This window comes from Ambystoma mexicanum, chromosome 11 (assembly GCF_040938575.1).
Source record: "Ambystoma mexicanum isolate Mex_15411 chromosome 11, UKY_AmexF1_1, whole genome shotgun sequence".
Lineage (NCBI taxonomy): Eukaryota > Metazoa > Chordata > Amphibia > Caudata > Ambystomatidae > Ambystoma > Ambystoma mexicanum.
Window position 1 is genome coordinate 1,465,966,396 of NC_090934.1, and position 23,140 is coordinate 1,465,989,535.

The 23,140-nt window shown below is 47.8% G+C and overlaps 1 protein-coding gene across 1 annotated transcript in view; it reads right to left on the reverse strand.

Moving 5' to 3' along the window:
• Window positions 1-23,140, reverse strand: part of IL16 (interleukin 16) — a 364,690-nt gene that overhangs the window by 3,935 nt on the left and 337,615 nt on the right. The window contains exon 18 of the mRNA XM_069625140.1: window positions 11,961-12,092. Within this exon, the coding sequence (XP_069481241.1) occupies window positions 11,961-12,092 (132 nt within the window). The remainder of the gene's footprint in view (window positions 1-11,960; window positions 12,093-23,140) is intronic.

The window sequence follows — 23,140 nt, forward strand, 5'->3', positions numbered from 1 at the left end:
TCCAAGGTTGGCGGCTAGGGGTGAAAGGACTGAAAGTACAAGGGGGGTAGTGGTTATCTAAGTGGGGGCAGAGAGATATCTTGAAGTCTGAGATGGCCTGTCCAAAATGGAAAGGAAGAGTGAAACGAGGACACGACTTAGCCAAGGTGGGGGGGGGGGCATGGCGTAAGTTTGGAATCTTCATTTGGAGATGGAAGAGAGGAAGAGCAGGGGAAAGGGGGTGCAACCCTGAAATGGAGGATACAGTGGTCACAAGGGGAGGGATCAATCGAGAGCTTATATGTGAAACGCAGGAGGACGTGGAGACAAGGTAAGGGGTTCCCCTGGGAGGGGTCTGGTACCTTTTTAAGGGAGTGGACATAGAGGATGGAGCCAAGTTGAAGTGCATGAATTCGGGCGATTTGGGGTGCGTGAAAGCACCTAGGAGCACTACTGGTACTTCAGGTCGTATGGTGTTGAGGAGGTCCAGCTAAGAGAAGAAGGGGTTGAGAGGGCCCCGGGGCTGATCAATCAGGGGGAAGGTGAGAGGGATAGGTGGGAGGAATTGGGTAGCAGTGAACTCAAAGGAGAGTGGTAGAAAATGTAAGGGGGCAGAGGAATGAGCCTTGTTTATCATAAGGCTAAACTTACCCCCTCTTCTGGAGTAGCAGGAAGATTGTGGGACGGGGGAAGGGCAATGTGTTGGGCCACAGGGGCAAAGTGCCGGGCCTCAGAGGCAATGTGCGGGGCAGCAGGGGTAATGTGTGGAGCCACAGGGGCAATGTGTGGGGCCGCAGAGCCAATGTCTGGCCCAGCAGACGCAATGTGTGGGCTAGCAGGGGCAATGTCTGGGCCAGCCGGGCAATGTGTGGGACCGCATGGGCAATGTGTTAGGCAGCAGGGGCGATGTGCAGGGCCACAGGGGTAATTTGCGGGGCCGCAGGGGTGATGTGCGGGGTAGCAGGAGCAATGTATGGGCCAGCAGAGGCAATGTGTGGGGCCGCAGGGGCAATGTGCGGGGCCGCAGGGGCAATGTGTGGGGCAGCAGGGGCAATGTGTGGGGCAGCAGGGCCAATGTGTGGGGCCGCAGGGGCAATGTGCGGGGCCGCAGGGGCAATGTGTGGGGCCACAGGGGCAATGTGTGGGGCAGCAGGGCCAATGTGTGGGGCCACAGGGGCAATGTGTGGGGCAGCAGGGCCAATGTGCGGGCCGCAGGGGCAATGTGTGGGGCCGCAGGGGCAATGTGTGGGGCAGCAGGGGCAATGTGTGGGGCCGCAGGGGCAATGTGCGGGGCTGCAGGGGCAATGTGCGGGGCCGCAGGGGCAATGTGTGGGGCCGCAGGGGCAATGTGTGGGGCCACAGGGGCAATGTGTGGGGCAGCAGGGGCAATGTGTGGGGCAGCAGGGCCAATGTGTGGGGCAGCAGGGGCAATGTGCAGGGCAGAAAGGGCAATGTGTGGGGCAGCAGTGGTCGGTGTCATGATTGTTGATCCATATCGCAGTGATGCCCATGGCCACATGGGCTGGGGGGCTCTGAGACTCAAAGTAATCTGTGACGAAGGAGGCTTTTTGTAGATACATTTTACGTTCCAAGGGCAAGTGGAATGGTAGTGCTTGAGTGTGGGAGGAAGGAAGAAGTATTGGGAGATGGATGAGATTGGGGTAGACAAGTCACCTGGGAGGCCTTTTGATCGTGAGGTGGAAGGCAGGGAAAGGCTATAAGGATCGAGAGAAGGAGTGGAAGAGTTTAGGAGGGGGGTCTGGGAGAGAGGCAAGCAGAGTGTGAGTAGTAACAGTAATGGGAGTGAGGGATGCATAGTGGGAGGAGGAGTATGAGGGGTGAGGCAGAGGTGTTTGTGTGTGTGTGTGTGGTGGGGGGGTGAATGGCTTGGTGAATGGCTGGGTGAATGGCTGCATTATCGGTCGGTACCAGTGCCCATGGGTATCCATGAATGGCTGGCAGGCCACAGAGTGGAGTTATCAGTCGGTACCAGTGCCCATGGGTATCCATGAATGGCTGGCAGGCCACAGAGTGGAGTTATCAGTCGGTACCAGTGCCCATGGGTATCCATGAATGGCTGGCAGGCCACAGAGTGGAGTTATCAGTCGGTACCTGTGCCCATGGGTATCCATGAATGGCTGGCAGGCCACAGAGTGGAGTTATCAGTCGGTACCAGTGCCCATGGGTATCCATGAATGGCTGGCAGGCCACAGAGTGGAGTTATCAGTCGGTACCAGTGTCCATGGATATCCATGAATGGCTGGCAGGCCACAGAGTGGAGTTATCAGTCGGTACCAGTGTCCATGGGCATCCATGGGTGGCTGCAAAGCAAAGCAGGGCTATTAGTATCCAACATAGAAGAGCGCACTTTAGACGGGGCAAAGTTATCATTTCAGCGAGGCCTTCGGTGGCCGAAATACAAATGAAGACTTTAGGATTCATTTACACAGGGCTGTGGGTGGGGCTTGGGGCAGGGTGCACGTGGGTGGAGTGATATGATACACTGGGACTGAAGCAGCAGAAGTCCAAGAGTGATGAGTGCGTGATGAAACTCACTCAGCAGGTAGGGCAGGTCCAGTGCGGATGAGGGTAGTGGAACCCAGGCTGCAGGGAGAGAAGTCTGGGCAGCTAGCATGCCTTAACAGGGCCAAACCCAACCTGCTGTTGGTCCAGGAGCTCTCTGCTGTGGATGGCAAGATGCCTGTCCATAGTATGGCCACGCTTCCAAGACAGGGTCAGGCAGTCGTGGGCGTCTGGGGATGCTCCTGCATGACCTCTGCCCTTCGTTGCCTTTGCCACACTCTCTCTTCTGCTTATGCAGGTGCAGTTCCCCTCTGCTGCTTCCCTTCCCTACCCTCCGGTGTTCTTAAAGTCCAGTTTCATGGCACATGGGAATGGCGGCTGTCACAGATCTTAAGCTTCCTCTCTGGTGAGCATGGCCACACGTGCGCCTGATCACAAGCTCGGTGCCATCATGTGCCGCAGGGCACCCTGGGAGCCAGTGGGTGCCCGCACCCCCTGGGCTTTCTTCTGATTGCACACATCCTGCATGGTCCTATGGCAGGAACACGGAGCACTGCGGTCAGACACCGACTAACATTAGAAAGGTGGACATCTTATTTGGCCCAAAGGTAAAGAAAATGTTGCTCTAAATTGACAGCACCCATAGTTAGGCTTGCCATGTGGGCATCAACCCCCACACGCTCAGCTGACAAGAGGCTATTATATCATATTATAATAAATAATGACCCGTATGAGGCTATTATAGCATATGACCCGTTTGAGGGTATTATAGCATATTATAATAAATAATTATTATAGCATATTATAATAAATAATGACCCGTATGAGGGTATTATAGCATATTATAATAAATAATGACAATAAATAATGACCCGTATGAGGCTATTATAGCATATTATAGAGGTATTATAGCATATTATAATAAATAATGACTGGTATGAGGCTATTATAGCATATTATAATAAATAATGACCCGTATGAGGCTATTATAGCATATTATAATAAATAATGACCCGTATGAGGCTATTATAGCATATTATAATAAATAATTATTATAGCATAACCCGTATGAGGGTATTATAATAATGACCAGTATGAGGGCATTATAGCATATTATAATAAATAATTATTATAGCATATTGTAATAAATAATGACCGGTATGAGGGTATTATAGCATATTATAATAAATTATTATTATAGCATATTATAATAAATAATGACCGGTATGAGGGTATTATAGCATATTATAATAAATTATTATTATAGCATATTATAATAAATAATGACCCATATGAGGCTATTATAGCATATTATAATAAATAATGACCCGTATGAGGTGTATGAGGGTATTATAGCATTTTATAATAAATAATGACCCGTGTGAGGGTATTATATCATATTATAATAAATAATGAGGGTATTATAGCATATTATAGAGGTATTATAGCATATTATAATAAATAATGACCAGTATGAGGGTATTATAGCATATTATAGAGGTATTATAGCATATTATAATAAATAATGACAATAAATAATGACCCGTATGAGGCTATTATAGTATATTATAGAGGTATTATAGCATATTATAAGAAATAATGACCGGTATGAGGTGTATGAGGGTATTATAGCATATTATAATAAATAATGACCAGTATGAGGGTATTATAGCATATTATAATAAATTATTATTATAGCATATTATAATAAATAATGACCGGTATGAGGGTATTATAGCATATTATAATAAATTATTATTATAGCATATTATAATAAATAATGACCCATATGAGGCTATTATAGCATATTATAATAAATAATGACCCGTATGAGGTGTATGAGGGTATTATAGCATTTTATAATAAATAATGACCCGTGTGAGGGTATTATATCATATTATAATAAATAATGAGGGTATTATAGCATATTATAGAGGTATTATAGCATATTATAATAAATAATGACCAGTATGAGGGTATTATAGCATATTATAGAGGTATTATAGCATATTATAATAAATAATGACAATAAATAATGACCCGTATGAGGCTATTATAGTATATTATAGAGGTATTATAGCATATTATAAGAAATAATGACCGGTATGAGGTGTATGAGGGTATTATAGCATATTATAATAAATAATGACCAGTATGAGGGTATTATAGCATATTATAGAGGTATTATAGCATATTATAATAAATAATGACAATAAATAATGACCCGTATGAGGCTATTATAGTATATTATAGAGGTATTATAGCATATTATAAGAAATAATGACCGGTATGAGGTGTATGAGGGTATTATAGCATATTATAATAAATAATGACCAATATGAGGGTATTATAGCATATTATAGAGGTATTATAGAATATTATAATAAATAATCACAATAAATAATGACCTGTATGAGGCTATTATAGCATATTATAATAAATAATTACCAGTATGAGGGTATTATAGCATATTATAGAGGTATTATAGCATATTATAATAAATAATGACCCGTGTGAGGGTATTATAGCATATTATAGAGGTATTATAGCATATTATAATACATAATGACCAGTATGAGGGTATTATAGTTTATTATAGAGGTATTATAGCATATTATAATAAATAATGACTGGTATGAGGTGTATTAGAGTGTTTTCTTTTTTTTTTTCTCCATTGATGCTTTTTGCATCCGCGCTCTGAGTGTGTTGTTGTGCCTGCTCTCCCCTCCCCTCCCACTTCCTGGTCCTCCTCTCCCTCCCGCCTCCCTGCCCGCCCACACCCCCCCTCCCCTTCCTCTTCTAATAACCAATCCCTCCTGGGCAGCCCTCTGCCCGGCAGCCCCCTGCGGCTAACGGCCCCTAGGCCAAGGGCGACTCCTACAGCTGCGGCTCCCTGTGTGTCTGCAGGTGTCTGCAGGGGACGCCAGGTGCCAGCATCACTTGCTATCTCCACCTTCTCCCGGCCCACCCCACCCCACCTACACTGGGTCATTACATTCGCATTGGTATCTTCACCTCACTGTGTTCAACAGTTGTGGTAAACTAGGTTTTTTTTTTCTCCCCTCGCAGGATTCTCAAACTTAGGTGGGCTCTCCTCTGTGTACCTAATACGCATTACTGTTGTTGCGCAACCTGTGCTTGCCGCTCTATTCCTTGTCTGCGGGCGCTCGCATCGTCTGTCTCCCCCCCCCACTCCCTCCTACTCCATGGTGCTCTCTGTCTCGCCTATCTTCTCTAACTGCTTCTCCATTGACTATCCTGCTCTCCTCACTAAATCTGGTAGGAAAAAGTTTAAAAAGGACATCCTGGTCTCCAACCCAGGCCTCCCTATCGCTGACACCTACACTAGTGCCTGCTCTAAGGAAACTCTCACTGACATCCTCTTTTTCGTGCCTTCACCTGACCTATGGACCCTTCATATGGTCTCTGTGCTCTCTCCTTTTTCCTCTGCTCCCATTAATGGTGGCACCCATTGGGATGTCCTCTTGGCCCCCTTCCGCTCCTCTAAGGCCATCATTAATGTCTACGCTAATGGGACCGTCTTGGTCCAAGGTCCTCAGGCCAACCTTCACCTCTTTGATAGACGCTTCCCTCGCCTCATCAACTTCCTCTCCTCTCCTGCTGTCCCCCCTCCTCTGTCCTCGGCTACCTTGCCTCTACCCTCCCTCCCTGCCCCCTCTCGTGCTCCTTCTTCACCTCCTTCTGCTACACCTCCGCAGGGCGTACCTCTGATCTGTACCCCTCCCCGGATGTTCTTCAAGGATGGCAACCTTCTCCACATTGCCACTCTTAACTCTCGCTCTGCCATCAAGCATTCCTCTGATATCTGTCGCCTTCTTGAGGAACTGGACCTTGACGTCCTCGGTCTCACTGAGACATGGTTCACAGCCAGCTCTGTCACCCGCTTTGACACACTCCTACCTGACGGTTACAAGATCTTCTCCGTGCCCAGGCCCAACCGCGCAGGTGGGGGTGTTGCCCTTATCTTCCCTGAGTGGATTCCTGCCACTTTCACTCCTACGCAGACCTACTCCTCTTTTGAATGTCTTGTCTGCAGACTCTCTCTCTCTCCTAGCCATTCCCTTACCGTGGCTACTATCTATCGGCCACCTGGTCAAATTTCCTCCTTCCTCTCTGAGTGGGCTGACCTCTCCTCCTCACTCCTGTCCTCAACCACTCAACTCCTCTTTCTTGGTGACTTCAACATCCACCTTGATGCCTCCTGTCCCCCCAGTGGACTCTTTCGTGACCTCTGCGACTCTCTCTCAATCTCTATTCTCCCGTCTGGGCCTACTCACTCTGCAGGGCGCACTCTTGATGCTCTGATCTCTTCTGACCTTCCCCTCTCTGTCCCTCTCGCCATTCCTCTCTCCTGGAGTGATCACTTTCTCCTAACCTCCCACCTCACCCTCCCTACCCCACAGGCAAAGCCACCCTCATCACTGCCACCCACCTTCTCGGTCATCCGACCCATGAAGCGTGTGTCAGTTGAGGCTTTCGCTGCCACCTTCTCACCCCCCCTCCCCTTCGGCTGACTCCCACCCTGACACAGCCCTCTCCATGCTGTACTCTGCTATATCTAATACTCTTCATACCCTTGCCCCTGTCATGAGAATCCGCCTGAAGCCCAAAGCCAAATGTAACTCCTGGTATGACTCGGATCTCGTCACCCTAAAACACAAGTGCAGGGTGGCTGAGAGGAAATGGCGTGCTTCATGTTCATCCTCTGATAAACTGGCCTGCTGCCTGCTCCAAAGGCAATACCGTCTCTCCGTTCTCACCAAAAAGAGAGCCCTTATCCAAGCCCGCATCTCTGCGGCATCCAACAACTCGGCTGAACTCTTTAAAATCTGCAAGGAGCTTGCCAACCCTGCTGCAGTCTCTACCTCTCCTGTCCCCTCCCAGGCCCTCTGCACTGCACTGGCCTCTCACTTCATCTCAAAAACTCAGGACATCCTGTCCTCACTCTCCTCCTATCACCTCCCTCACTCTCTTCCCGGCTCTTCCTCTGGCCCTTCTGCAGCCACCCCTCCTCCCTCATTCTCTGCCTTTCCACTTTTTTCTGCTGACGAGGTTTCCAGACAAGTCCGATCTATGAAAGTCTCGTCTAAACAGGTTCACCCCTGTTCCTCCAAAACTATCAAGGACCACATCGACTCCCTGGCTCCTGCCCTGGCTGACTTCTGCAACCACTCCTTCGCCTCTGGAGTCTTCCCATCCCCCCTCAAGCACTCCCTTGTGCACCCTCTTCTCAAGAAACCCTCTTCCGACCCCTCCTGCCCGGCTAACTATCGCCCAATCTCCATCACTCCCTTCCTGGGCAAGCTCCTGGAGAAACCGGCCATCTCCCAGCTTAACCTCCATGCTGAAACTGTTGGTAGTCTCCATGACCATCAATCTGGCTTCAGAGCGGCCAGAAGCACGGAAACTGCTCTTCTGAACATCCGTGAGGACCTGCTCTTGAACCTCGACTCTAACACTCCGTGTGTTCTCATTCTGCTCGATCTCTCTTCTGCCTTTGACACTGTCAACCATGCCATCCTGCTCAACCGTCTCCGTGATAACCTGGATATCACTGGTCAGGCTCTGGCGTGGCTGACCTCTTTCCTTTCCAATCGACCCTCCCAGGTCCAACTTGGGTCCTTCCTCTCTGACATCTTTTTCTCCACCTGTGGTGTTCCCCAGGGATCTAATCTCTCTCCCTGGCTTTTCAACCAGTATCTGGCACTCCTTGCCCACCGCATCGCCGCTCTCTGCCCCTACTTTCAGTGCAATGCGGATGACACCCAACTCATTTTCAGGCTACCCTCGGCCTCCTCCTCTCCTTCCCTCATCTCTGACTGTCTGTCTGCCATCCAGGAATGGTGTGCCGCCACTGACCTCTGCCTTAATGCTAGTAAGACTGAGATTCTACTCATCGGCACACCCACTCCCTCCTTCCCTGTAGCACTCTGGCCAGCCTCGCTTGGCCCTCCTCCTGCTCCTACCTGCAAGGCAAAAAACCTCGGGGTCATCTTCGACTCCACACTCTCCTTCTCTCCTCATATATCTGACGTCTCTAAGAAGTCACACTACCAGCTGCACCTCCTCAGAGGTATTCTTCCCTTCCTCTCCTTCCGCCAGAAGCTCACTGTCTCCAGAGCCTTGGTTCTCTCGAAGCTGGACTACTGTAACAGCCTCTATCTTAATCTGCCTGCCTCCACTCTCCGCCCCCTACAACTCATCCAGAACAGAACTGCGAGACTTGTCCTTGGCCTCAAGCCCAGGGACCGTATCTCTCCAGGACTGAAATCTCTACACTGGCTCCCAGTGCCTGCGAGGATTAAGTTCAAAACCCTCTGCATTGTCCACAAGGCCTTCTGGGGCCTGCGGCCTAAATACCTTCAACTCTCTCTTCCTAAATACCTTCCCTGCCGAGCCCTTCGCTCATCCATCTCCAACTCCCTCAGGGTCAGCCGCTTCTCGAAGCAACGAGCTGGGGGTAGATCTCTCGCCGTGGCAGGGACCTCCCTCTGGAACAGCCTTCTTGCCTCCCTGAAACTTGAGGAGAACCATCTCCGGTTCAGGAAGCACCTCAAAGCCTTCCTTTTTGCTTCTGCTTTCTCTCTCCCTCTCCCCTGCTAAATTCTCGACTGAATCTGCACCTAATCTACAACTGGGCCACTCTCACTACCTCGGTCCTGGGCCCAGCCACTCTCCTCTTGCACTGCCTCCCTGGCAACCCCTGCACTGAGGGACTGTCTCTGTATCCCTACAGCCCCCCCCTTTCCCAGCACTTGTCTGCACTTACCTTGCACTCGCCACCAGCTGGTCCTATTTATTTACTTTATTCTACTTTCTTGAACTGCACTTCCCCCCTCCCCTTCCCGTTGCACTTTCCCTTCCCCCTCCCCCTGCACTTGCACGGTCTGAATGACACCTGGCCTAGTAGGATCGTTGTCTGTCTTCCCCTTGTTCCCCCATCCCTGCCTCGTCGCGCCTTGAAACACTTGTGTATAGGCGCGTTACAAATGCCATATCATATCATATCATATCATATGAGGGTATTATAGCATATTATAATAAATAATGACCCGTGTAAGGGTATTATACCATATTATAATAAATAATGACAATAAATAATGACCTGTATGAGGCCATTATAGCATATTATAATAAATAATGACCAGTATGAGGGTATTATAGCATATTATAGAGGTATTATAGCATATTATAATAAATAATTACCAGTATGAGGGTATTCTAGCATATTATAGAGGTATTATAGCATATTATAATAAATAATGACCGGTGTGAGGGTATTATAGCATATTATAGAGGTATTATAGCATATTATAATAAATAATTACCAGTATGAGGGTATTATAGCATATTATAATAAATAATGACAATAAATAATGACCCGTATGAGGCTATTATAGCATATTATAATAAATAATGACCCATGTGAGGGTATTATAGCATATTATAATAAATAATGACAATAAATAATGACCCGTATGAGGCTATTATAGCATATTATAATAAATAATGACCAGTATGAGGGTATTGTAGCATATTATAGAGGTATTATAGCATATTATAATAAATAATGACCAGTATGAGGGTATTATAGCATATTATAGAGGTATTATAGCATATTATAATAAATAATGACCCGTGTGAGGGTATTATAGCATATTATAGAGGTATTATAGCGTATTATAATAAATAATGACCAGTATGAGAGTATTACAGCATATTATAGAAGTATTATAGCATATTATAATAAATAATGACCGGTATGAGGTGTATGAGGGTATTATAGCATATTATAATAAATAATGACCCGTGTGAGGGTATTATAGCATATTATAATAAATAATGACAATAAATAATGACCGGTATGAGGCCATTATAGCATATAATAATACATAATGACCAGTATGAGGGTATTATAGCATATTATAGAGGTATTATAGCATATAATAATAAATAATGACCAGTATGAGGGTATTATAGCATATTATAGAGGTATTATAGCATATTATAATAAATAATGACCGGTATGAGGGTATTATAGCATATTATAGAGGTATTATAGCATATTATAATAAATAATGACCGGTATGAAGGTATTATAGCATATTATAAGGGTATTATAGCATATTAAAAAAGATAATGACCGGTATGAGGGTATTATAGCATATTATAAGGGTATTATAGCATATTATAATAAATACCAACCGGTATGAGGGGTATGAGTGTATTATAGCATATTATAGAGGTATTATAGCATATTATAAAAGATAATGACCGGTATGAGGGTATTATAGCATATTATAAGGGTATTATAGCATATTATAATAAATACCGACCGGTATGAGGGGTATGAGTGTATTATAGCATATTATAGAGGTATTATAGCATATAATAGTAAATAATGATGGGTATGAAGGGTGTGAGGGTATTATAGCATATTATAGAGGTATTATAGCATATAATAATAAATAATGACCGGTATGAGGGTATTATAGCATATTATGGAGGTAATATAGCATATTATAATAAATAATGACCGGCATGAGGGTATTATAGCATATTATAAGGGTATTATAGCATATTATAATAAATACCGACCGGTATGAGGGGTATGAGTGTATTATAGCATATTATAGAGGTATTATAGCATATTATAAAAGATAATGACCGGTATGAGGGTATTATAGCATATTATAAGGGTATTATAGCATATTATAATAAATACCAATCGGTATGAGGGGTATGAGTGTATTATAGCATATTATAGAGGTATTATAGCATATTATAAAAGATAATGACCAGTATGAGGGTATTATAGCATATTATAAGGGTATTATAGCATATTATAATAAATACCGACCGGTATGAGGGGTATGAGTATATTATAGCATATTATAGAGGTATTATAGCATATTATAAAAGATAATGACCGGTATGAGGGTATTATAGCATATTATAATAAATATTAACCGCCAGGAATTGGGGTGGGGGGTTCATAATCATGTTCAGCCACTATAACGCCCCTAACAAGAGCGCACGGTCCTTCCACCTTTTCTTTGTCTCTGGACCAGATGTTCCCCAAAAGTAGCTGTTAGGGATTTAATCAGTGCAGAGGAAAGGGGTGCACGAGTGCTTACTAATTTCAATCTAGAAACATCCTACTCACGGTGGGATGCGGTTTCGCCAAGAATTTACTGAAGTCTGAGTCACTGTTGGTTGTGGCAGTGTTTTACCATTTCCGAGCCACTGCTTGGCCAACCTGTGCCATGGGACTTTGGGAAAAACACTGTTCTGCAGGAGTCTACAAAGTTTGCTCACTAGATGTTCCATCAGGTTTAGCCACATAGTCAATGGTGAGGGATCATTGGAGTCGCAGTCCAACACATCTTGGGAGACACTGTGAAGTGAATGAGCAATGACCAGGAAGCCATCCTTACCTTTGAAAATCCTCTTGATGACCAGGGGTTTGTCCCCATGGATGGAGCCTTTTCCTCCTTCCAGGCTGAACCCAAGTCCAGCCAACGTCTTCTCCAGTGTGACCGTCATCGTGCACGGCAACTCTTCAGTCGCTGTTCAAGCAAATGGCACAACAGTTATTTTGGTAGTGAAAATAATATCTCTTCTCTGGAGTATTGTTTGGTTTACATTAAATATTAAACACGTTTTATGTTTTAAAGAGTGTAGGTACATCATTGAATGAACATGACCTTGGTCAATTCAATATTGGATGGTTCATCGGGCATTAACAGTCACAGTGTATTGTGGGCATTGTGACTTTGAAGTTGCAGCAGTCCACAGAAGGATAGGAAACAGTTTTCAGAATACCTTTCTTTTTTATATATCACAAGAAACGCACAGTAAGTAGAATGGAGGCCTCAACTATGTGAAATGGTCATGATTATGTTAGATGACCTCTAAAGGTCAATCGCAAGTAAAATACAGTTACATGTTTTTAGGACAAAAGGCGATTAGTTCTGCATCTTGCCTGCTGGTGGTCGCAGGCCTTCACTCCAAGACCACAACGTGCACCACCAACAAGCTATCTGCAACGCGAGGTAAAGCCCACCTGGACTACACATGATTGCTCTGTTATTTACCAGTATTTACTCATCACTCATTGCCCGTTTGAACTGGACCGGTGTCCTGAAGGTGAAGCATCTGCATATCCCAGTGGGGCTGTTTAAACCTGGGGCCATACACTTCTAACATGGCCGCCGCCATTACTTGCCCAGCAGTGCCTCCTCAGCCCGCCAATGGCTGTTGTAATTGGTCAAATCCTCCACCTATAGACCATCCAGGAGCCGGCAGGAGCCGGCAGGTGTGAACTGGCCCCCCACAAAGGCCCATTACTAAGGCCCCTGTCTAGGTGTGGCCGCCGGGCCCCCAGGAATCTCTCTGCTCCTCATTTTGTTTCCTGCCAGTGCTCCTGCAGTCCTTCTGGGGCCTACCATCTCGCTCCCTCCATTCTTTGAGTAAGTGCTTTTCATCGGTCAACCCTTCCCTTACCCTGCCTTAACACCCTCCTCCTCCATCTCAGTGTGCAGATACTAGGTTTGTGCTGAACTTACAAACCAAGCATTCTCTACTGTTTCCTTTACCCCCCTCTATGTATGTTCACTCGAGCATTGACTGAACGTTCACCATGAAACCACCTTGCCGCCCCGATGCACTTTTGTTGATGAACTTGCCACCTCCGACAAACTTTGCTGCTTGATCCTTGCCTCTATGTCTACCTTACATGCCTCATTGAACTGCTTGCATTTCATGAGTGCTGTGTAACTCACATCTAGGCATTTTTAAGAACTGCTGCCCTGCCACATTGCCTGCTCTTTCATGACTGTTTGAATTTCAAATCCAGGTGCCTCTAAAAGATCCAGGGCTGTGCTTTCCCTGTGTTCTTAGAATCCCATATCTGGGTGTATGTAAAATGTGTTGCCCTGCTCTGGCACACCTCATGTATGCTTGAACTTTCAAACCCGTGTGTTTTTAACTCTGCTGCCCTCATTTGAATATGCTCCATCTGTTACTGCTTGGCTGCAAGGCCGCCTGGTGATTTCTTTGTGCGCTGTGCAGTTCTCTGTCTCTCTGCCTTGGGCATCACTCTCCCTCCCATGGTTCTCTCCATCCCCCACATCTATTCAAACTGCTTCTCATCACCTATCCTCTGTCTCTTTCGAAGCCTGGAAGGAAAACTTTTCATAGGGCTCTCCTAGTCTCTAACCCTGGTCTGCCCATTGCCGACACTTATGTCAATGCTGCCTCCAGGCAGACTATCACCAACATTCCCTTTGTCATTCCCTCTCCTGACCTATGGACTCCCCATATGGTCGCTATCCTCTGCCCATTTTCTTCCTCACCCATTAAGGGAGGAACAAGATGGGAAGTGCTCTTGGCACACTTCTCATTATCCAGGTGCATCATTGACAGGCGTCTTTGGTCTCTCTTCAACTTTCTCCCTTCTCCTGCCACACCACCTGCATTCCACCACCCTCCTTCCTCCCCCTCTAGTGGTGGTACCACGTCCCTGTAGCCCGCCTCGGAAAACCTTGAAAGGGGGAAATAAGCATCACTTAGCTACCCTTAACTCTCGTTCTGCTGTCAAACACTCTTTTGACATCTGCCACCTCCTTGAAGACTTTGACCTTGATGTCCTCGTGCTCACCAAGATGTGGTTCAATGCCAGCTCTGTCACTGCTTTTGACACTCTTCTACCGGAGGGCTACACAAACCTCTCTAAGTCCTGGTTTTACCGGCCAGAAGGTGGTGTGGCCCTAGTCTTTCCTGAATGGATCCCTGCTTCTATCATTCCCATTCAATTCTACTCCACTTTGCATGTCTTGTCTGTAAGCTTTGCATCACTCTTGCTACCATCTACAGGACCTCTGGGCTGGTCTCCCTCTTCCTATTGGAGAAGGCCAACCTCAGCTCTTCTCTCCTGATCTCTACCTCTAAGCTTCTCCTCCTCAAAGACTTTAATATTCATCTTGATTCCCCTGATGCAGCCCTCCTCTTCCGCAACCTCTATGACTCTTTCTCTCCCACCATTCTTCCCTCTAGTCCGGTTCACTCAACCAGGCACACCCTTGATGCGCTCATCTGAGCGGACGTCTCTCTCTCTCTCTTACCCTCTCAGTACACCTTACTCTTGGTCTGATCATTCTCTGCCTCTCCTCTCACCTGGAGCTCCTGTGCTCCCCATCTAAGCTTCTGTCTGCACGGCCAGCCTCCTTCTCCGTCATCTGACCTATGAAGCGAGTGTCAGTAGCTTTCTCTGCCCCCTCTTTTATCCCTCCCCCTGCTCTTGACTCTCATTCTGACACACCCCTTGTTAACCTTCACCTTTCCATCTCCAACACTCTTGACATCCTTGTCTCTACCATGAGGATCCACATGAAGCCTGCCTCCAAATGCAATAGTTGGTACGATTCTGACTTAGCCACGCAAGTGCAGAGTTGCGGAACGGAAATGGCTGGCTTCTTGCACATCCTCTGACAATCTGGCCTGCTGCCTGCTCCAAAGGCATTACATACTCTCGATCTGGTCTGAGAAGCGGGCCCATGTCCAAGCCCACCTGACGGGAGCCACCAAGGACACGGCTGAACTTTTCCAAATCCTACTGCAGTCTCTGCTTCTCCTCTCCCTTCCCAGACCCTCTGCATGGCCTTGGCCTGCCAATTCTCAACAAAAACTCATGACATCTTGTCCTACTCTCCTCCTTCTCACCCACAGCCCCTGATGAGGTCACCAAGACTGTTTGCCCTATGAAAGTCTCCTCCAAACAGGTGCTTCCCCGATCCTCTAGAACTATCAAGGACAATATTCCTGGCCTGGCTCCCTCTTTGGCTGAGTTCTGCAACCACTTTTTTGCCACTGGCTCCTTCCCACAACCTCTCACGTACTCTCTTGTTCACCCCCTCTTAAAAAAAGACATCTGAAAGCCTGCCCTCCTAACTACCGCCCTATCTCCACAACCCCTTTCTTGGGAAAACTATTAGAGAAGTTGTCCATCTCCAAACTAACCTACCACACTGACACTGTTGGCTGTCTCCATGACCACCAGTCTGGCTTCAGAGCAGCTAGAGGCACAAAAACAACTCTCCAGAACACCTGTGATGACTTGCTCTCTAATCGTGACTCCTCTTCTCCCTCTGTTCTCATTCTCCTGGATCTGTCCTCTGCTTCTGACACTGTCAATCATGCCACCTTCTTAAATCATCTCCGTGATACTCTGGGTATCACGAACCGTACACTGGCTTGGTTGACATATTTCCTTTCAAATCGGCCCTCCCAGGTTCAAACTGGCCCTTTTCTCTCCTCTACCTCACTCTCTATCTGAGGTGTCCCGCAGCGCTCTATCCTCTCGCCGGGGCTCTTCAATATTTACCTTTCCCCTCTTGCCCACTTGATCTCCACCTTCTCCCCTCATTTCCAGTGTTACGCTGTCCTATAAGCTGCCCTCCTCTACCTCCCCTCCATCCTTTCTCATTCCTGATTGTCTGACTGCTACTCAGGCATGGTGTGCTGCTAATGATCTCCGTCTTAATGCCAGTAAGTAACTCCTGCCCCTTCCTTCCCCCTAATCTATGGATGCTCTCCTTGGGCCCACTCCCCTTAGCCTCCTGTGAGGCAAAACCTGGGAGTCATATTCGACCCCTCTCTCTCCTTCTCTCCTCACATCACAGACCTTGCCAAGAAGGCCCACTTTCAGCTACACCTCCTCAGGGGCATTCCCCCTTTCCTCACCTTCCCCCAGAAACTCAATATCTCCAAAGCTCTGGTTCTCTCCAGGCTGGACTACTGCAACAACCTCTTCCTCAATCTGCCTCTTTCCTCCCTCCACCCTCTCTAACTAATCCAGAATAGGGCTGCGAGACTTATCCTTGGCCTCAAGCCCAGGGACTGCATCTCTCCAGCCCTAAAATCTCGCCACTGGCTCCCGGTGGCTGCAAGGATCAAATTCAGGACCCTCTGTACCATCCACAAGGCTTTCTAGGGCCTGAGACCAGGCTATATCCAGCTTTCCCTCCCTAAGTACCTCCCAGCTAGAGCTCTTCAGTCCTCTGGCTCTAACTCTCTGGGCAGAGAGTAGGGGGTAGATCTCTTTCCTCGGCAGGAGCCTCCCTCTGGAATGGTCTCCCTGCCCCTCTCAGACTTGAGCCGGATCTCCTTAAGTTCCGGAAACTCCTCAAGACCTTCCTCTTCTCCCCCTCCTTCCCTCTCCCCCTCCCCTGCTAATGCCCCCCCCCTGCTGCTACGACTGGCTGCTTGGCCCCTTCTGAGTCCTACAGGTTCCAGGCCCTCCTCCTACTTGTCTTCTGCAGTACCCCATTACCAGCCCTTGCCTTCAGACACCGTTCCCTGGCCAGCCTACTGAGTCTGGTCCACCGCTCTTCCTCGCACTTTTACCCTTCGTACTTGCCCTCTGGGGGCTCCCGTAGCACTTACCCTGCCTCAGTCCGGGACCTTCCCCCACCCGCTGACTGCATTTGCATGATGCGAATGTCACAAGGCCTAGTAGGACCGTTTCTTGTTGTTTATCCTTCCCTGTTCCACCTCCACCGTTCTTTGTGTTGTGGGGCCTGGAATCACTTTCTGCTGTATAGGCACCGTAAAAATGCCCAATAAATAAATAAATAAATAAAAAGAAGCTAATGTTCTTTACTGCGTGCATTTGTGACATTTCTAGTGTTTACAAAATTGAAGATTACAGGGAGCAGGAACAACTTCCTAAGAAGAATTTGTTTGTAGTTTTTGATGCTTGAAACAAGCTTCACTGTATTCAGTTAAGTACACATGACATGCCGAAAGGGCCAATTACACCCCTGTTACATCATGCACCGCGTGTATACCTGTAGAATATGTTTGTTGAATGTCATGAAATCGAGCAAGAGAATGGTTCACTCTGACGGGTAGTTTTCAGTGATATCATATGTGATGTCATCAATGTGTGCTTGGGCAGCCCAATGTGTGTGGGGGGGGCTCGTAAATTCAGGATTATTGGTGCATTAAACCGCCACTTAACATCGCTTCAACTAAAGATGTTCACAGAATGTTAAGGGTGTTGTTGCGCATATTAAATTTGGAGAAAAAAAAATCATAACACCCCCAAAAAAAAATGTGACTGTCTGCCTAGTTGTCTGCTATAGAAATGAAGGGGGAACTATCTACATGGCTCCAAAGGGGACTAACAGGGGCATCACTTTACAAGCAATCTGTTGGTGTGTCATAAAGTTGCTAAAGTGGTGCCCCCTGGTGGATGAAATCATAACCGATGCTTAGCAAACGACCATAACAAAAGCTAAAAATGTGCCAAACATTCGTACAAGTAATCCGGGAAAATTAATACAAGAAACTCTGGGAGATGTGTCTTATGGACACACACAAGAAGGGCAGAACCCCAGTGACAAAAAAACTTTAATTCAAACATCATGCCACCCAAGAGAAAATCTACTTTTGGAAAGTAATCTGATGCCTGACATAAAGAGGCAGTTGAACAACGCCACCAAAGACTTCAAGTACAAGCAAGCAGACGGGCAGCACTGAGACAGCAACACGCCAGAACAGAGACAAGCCAGAGAAGCTGCAAATACAGACGTCGGATGCTGGACGTGAAGAGGCAGCCAGGGCAGCAGAGACAGTTAACGCTGTCAAAGACTTCAGGCAAGCAGACAGGCAGCACTGAGACAGCAACACGCCAGAACAGGGGCACGCCAGACAAGATGCAGATACAGCTGTCAGATGCTTGGCATAAAGCGGCAGCCAGGGCAGCAGAGACAGTTGAACAATGCCATCAAAGACTTCAAGCAAGCAGACGGGCAGCACTGAGACAGCAACATGCCAGAACAGAGACAAGCCAGAGAAGCTGAAAATACAGACGTCGGATGCTCAGCGTGAAGAAGCAGCCAGGGCTGCAGGGACAGTTAACGCTATCAAAGACTACAGTCAAGCAGATGGGCAGCACTGAGACAGCAACACACCAAAACAGAGGCACGCCAGACAAGATGCAGATACAGAGGTGTCGGATGCTTGGGTTAAAGAGGCAGCCAGGGCAGCAGAGACAGTTGAACAACGCTATCAAAGACTTCGAACAAGCAGGCGGGCATCACTTAGCAGGCGGGCATCACTTAGACAGCAACACGCCAGAACAGAGACAAGCCAGAGAATCTGCAAATACAGACGTCGGATGCTCTGCGTAAAGAGGCAGCCAGGGCAGCAGAGACAGTTAACACTGTCAAAGACTTCAAGAAAGCAGACGGGCAGCCCTGAGACAGCAACACGCCAGAACGGAGAAAAGCCAGACAATTTGCAAATACGGATGTCGGCTGCACTGTGTAAAGAGGCAGCCAGGGCAGCAGAGACAGTTAACGCTATCAAAGACTTCAAGCAAGTAGACGGGTAGCACTGAGACAGCAACATGCCAGAACAGACACAAGCCAGACAAGATGCAGATACAGTCATTAGATGCTCGTTGTAAAGAGGCAGCCAGGGCAGCAGAGACAGTTAACGCTGTCAAAGACTTCAGGCAAGCAGACAGGCAGCACTGAGACAGCAACACTCCAGAACAGAGGCAAGCCAGACAAGATACAGATACAGCTGTCGGATGCTTGGTGTGAAGAGGCAGCCAGGGCAGCAGAGACAGATAATGCCATTAAAGACTTCAAGCAAGCAGACGGGTAGCACTGAGACAGCAACACGCCAGAACAGAGACAAGCCAGACGATGCAGATAGAGTCGTCGGATGCTCGGCCAGGGCAGCAGTGGAAAAACATATAAAAAGTGTGGTTCCTTTGTAGCCCGGGCAACGGCACGTATATATGCTAACTATATATATATATGTAAATATTTCATTTTACAACAGTAGGATGTTTTAAACCAGAGCATTTGTGATGTGTCAGTTATGATCTGAGACGTTGTGCTGACATGTGCTTGGTAAGAAGAAACATAACTTTCTGCCACCCTCAACAACATTTCTGGCAAAGTCAGGACACGAGGGTTCATTTTAATTCAACTTATGTAGAGGGTAATGTAAAATATTTAGAAATAAGGTTAGAGGAAGTCACACGAAGTTTTCCTAGTTCCCAGTAATGAACTGCTTAATTCAGCATCTTCGCCGCAACATTGACTCCTTCCTCTTTCTTGTTCAAGCCGCTAGACCCTAAGATTGTGCCATAGGCCTTGCAGACGACCACGAACGAGATTGGCTGGAGTCAAGATGGAACTCGTCAGAGATACACCTCGAATTAACACGGTATCTACCAAAATACCGCGCCAATGCACGACTTAAGATGTAGGACAAGGCTCTCTGCAAGTCTACAAAGGCCTCCCCCAATAACTTCCGGACATCAACATTGGACAAAATGTGGCTCGCTGTTTTTAACACTTCTGTTTTTAGTTTTCTTGTTTCTTGTAACCCATGTGAACTTTTTTACCCTGAACGGCTAGCAAAATCACAGCAACTTCCGCCGACATGTTCTCGTTGCCGCCATTGACTTAGTTTTGCTCAATCTTTTTTGAACATCAGCATTTTTTATTTAATAATTTAGTCTTGCAGATTTAACTTTGGATGAAGCCAGCATTGTGCTTAAACCTGTTCACTATTAATAGTGCAGTTTGGACAGTCAAGCTTTGATAATGTAGCATTTTTCAATTTGTGTTGCAGTTAGAAAGAAGGGAGATGCTTCTGACGAGGAAGGGAAGTGTTGTGCGCACTTTATATGTCGACTCGTCGCTGTCATTGCGGGGAGAGATACATGTGCAGGCGGTGCTATATCTCGGGAGGATAGCTCAGGGGCAACGTGCTCGCTTTGGAAGCAAAACGACACTGAGCCACACAGGTTCGATCGCCGGGTCCGCGCTTAGAAACCTCTGGTTATTAAGCGCGTTATAAATGACCTATCATGTCTGCGACTTTATATGAAATGCTGGCGCTCAGTTGTCAATAGGTTGGGGTTTCTAGATACTAAGTTGAAGATCCGGTGCCTCGGAGGAAAAACTCTGCACTGGTGCAAGCACACTTTTGCACGGTCTTAGCACTAGGGTAGAAAAGGTATTCTTTCAATGCAGTTTTGCACGAGGGAAATGATTGCCATAGTGCTATTAAGACACACTCTTACAATTAGGTCAAACACTGCCGTGGTAAAAAAACAAGTTTAAAACATGTTTGCACTAGTGCAACTTTGCGCGTGCATTGGTGAAAAGTTGCGCTAATGAGAACACTGGAAACAAATGTAATGTTCTATTTTAATTTTTTACATTTATTAATTAATTAAAATCGCAGGCGATGTAATGTGGGTTCGGCACAAAAACTCGTACAAAATGTACCATTGATAACAGAGCGGAGGACATGGGTCCTTTACAGTGCGGGGGGGGGAGAGAATGGGACTTGAAGACCAGATGTTGCCGGGGAAGGTGGAAACATAAACCAGAGACGAGGACAGGACAGAATGACATAGGAACGGGATGGTGGCGAAAGTGCTGAATTAAGGATGCAGGCGGTGATGGAACAGTGCTGTAGGGTTGCACATGAAGGGCAGCGGGAGAGATAAACAGGGTGATGGAGCAGCGCTGCAGGGTTGCCCATGAAGGGCAGCGCGAGAGATAAACAGGGTGATGAAGCAGCGCTGCAGGGTTGCCCATGAAGGGTAGCGCGAGAGATAAACAGGGCGATGGAGCAGCGCTGTAGTGTTGCCCACGAAGGGCTGCGGGAGAGATAAACAGGGTGATGGAGCAGCGCTGTAGGGTTGCCCATGAAGGGCAGCGCGAGAGATAAACAGGGTGATGGAGCAGTGCTGTAGAGTTGCCCATGAAGGGCAGCGGGAGAGATAAACAGGGTGATGGAGCAGCGCTGTAGGGTTGCCCATGAAGGGCAGCGGGAGAGATAAACAGGGTGATGGAGCAGTGCTGCAGGGTTGCCCATGAAGGGCAGCGCGAGAGATAAACAGGGTGATGAAGCAGCGCTGCAGGGTTGCCCATGAAGGGCAGCGGGAGAGATAAACAGGGTGATGGAGCAGCGCTGCAGGGTTGCCCATGAAGGGCAGCGTGAGAGATAAACAGGGTGATGGAGCAATGCACCCATGAAGGGCAGCGCGAGAGATAAACAGGGTGATGGAGCAATGCACCCATGAAGGGCAGCGCGAGAGATAAACAGGGTGATGGAGCAGTGCTGTAGAGTTGCCCATGAAGGGCAGCGGGAGAGATAAACAGGGTGATGGAGCAGTGCTGTAGGGTTGCCCATGAAGGGTAGCGCGAGAGATAAACAGGGTGATGGAGCAATGCACCCATGAAGGGCAGCGCGAGAGATAAACAGGGTGATGGAGCAGTGCTGTAGAGTTGCCCATGAAGGGCAGCGGGAGAGATAAACAGGGTGATGGAGCAGTGCTGTAGGGTTGCCCATGAAGGGTAGCGCGAGAGATAAACAGGGTGATGGAGCAGCGCTGCGGGGTTGCCCATGAAGGGCAGCGCGAGAGATAAACAGGGTGATGGAGCAGCGCTGCAGGGTTGCCCATGAAGGGCAGCGCGAGAGATAAACAGGGTGATGAAGCAGCGCTGCAGGGTTGCCCATGAAGGGCAGCGGGAGAGATAAACAGGGTGATGGAGCAGCGCTGCAGGGTTGCCCATGAAGGGCAGCGTGAGAGATAAACAGGGTGATGGAGCAGCGCTGCAGGGTTGCCCATGAAGGGCAGCGGGAGAGATAAACAGGGCGATGGAGCAGCGCTGCAGGGTTGCCCATGAAGGGCACCGGGAGAGATAAACAGGGCGATGGAGCAGCGCTGTAGGGTTGCCCATGAAGGGCAGCGGGAGAGATAAACAGGGCGATGGAGCAGTGCTGTAGGGTTGCCCATGAAGGGCAGCGGGAGAGATAAACAGGGTGATGGAGCAGTGCGAGATAAACAGGGTGATGTAGCAGTGCTGTAGGGTTGCCCATGAAGGGCAGCGGGAGAGATAAACAGGGTGATGGAGCAGTGCTGTAGGGTTGCCCATGAAGGGTAGCACGAGAGATAAACAGGGTGATGGAGCAGCGCTGCGGGGTTGCCCATGAAGGGCAGCGCGAGAGATAAACAGGGTGATGGAGCAGCACTGCAGGGTTGCCCATGAAGGGCAGCGCGAGAGATAAACAGGGTGATGAAGCAGCGCTGCAGGGTTGCCCATGAAGGGCAGCGGGAGAGATAAACAGGGTGATGGAGCAGCGCTGCAGGGTTGCCCATGAAGGGCAGCGTGAGAGATAAACAGGGTGATGGAGCAGCGCTGCAGGGTTGCCCATGAAGGGCAGCGGGAGAGATAAACAGGGCGATGGAGCAGCGCTGCAGGGTTGCCCATGAAGGGCACCGGGAGAGATAAACAGGGCGATGGAGCAGCGCTGTAGGGTTGCCCATGAAGGGCAGCGGGAGAGATAAACAGGGCGATGGAGCAGTGCTGTAGGGTTGCCCATGAAGGGCAGCGGGAGAGATAAACAGGGTGATGGAGCAGTGCGAGATAAACAGGGTGATGGAGCAGTGCTGTAGGGTAGCCCATGAAGGGCAGCGGGAGAGATAAACAGGGTGATGGAGCAGCGCTGTAGGGTTGCCCATGAAGGGTAGCACGAGAGATAAACAGGGTGATGGAGCAGTGCGAGATAAACA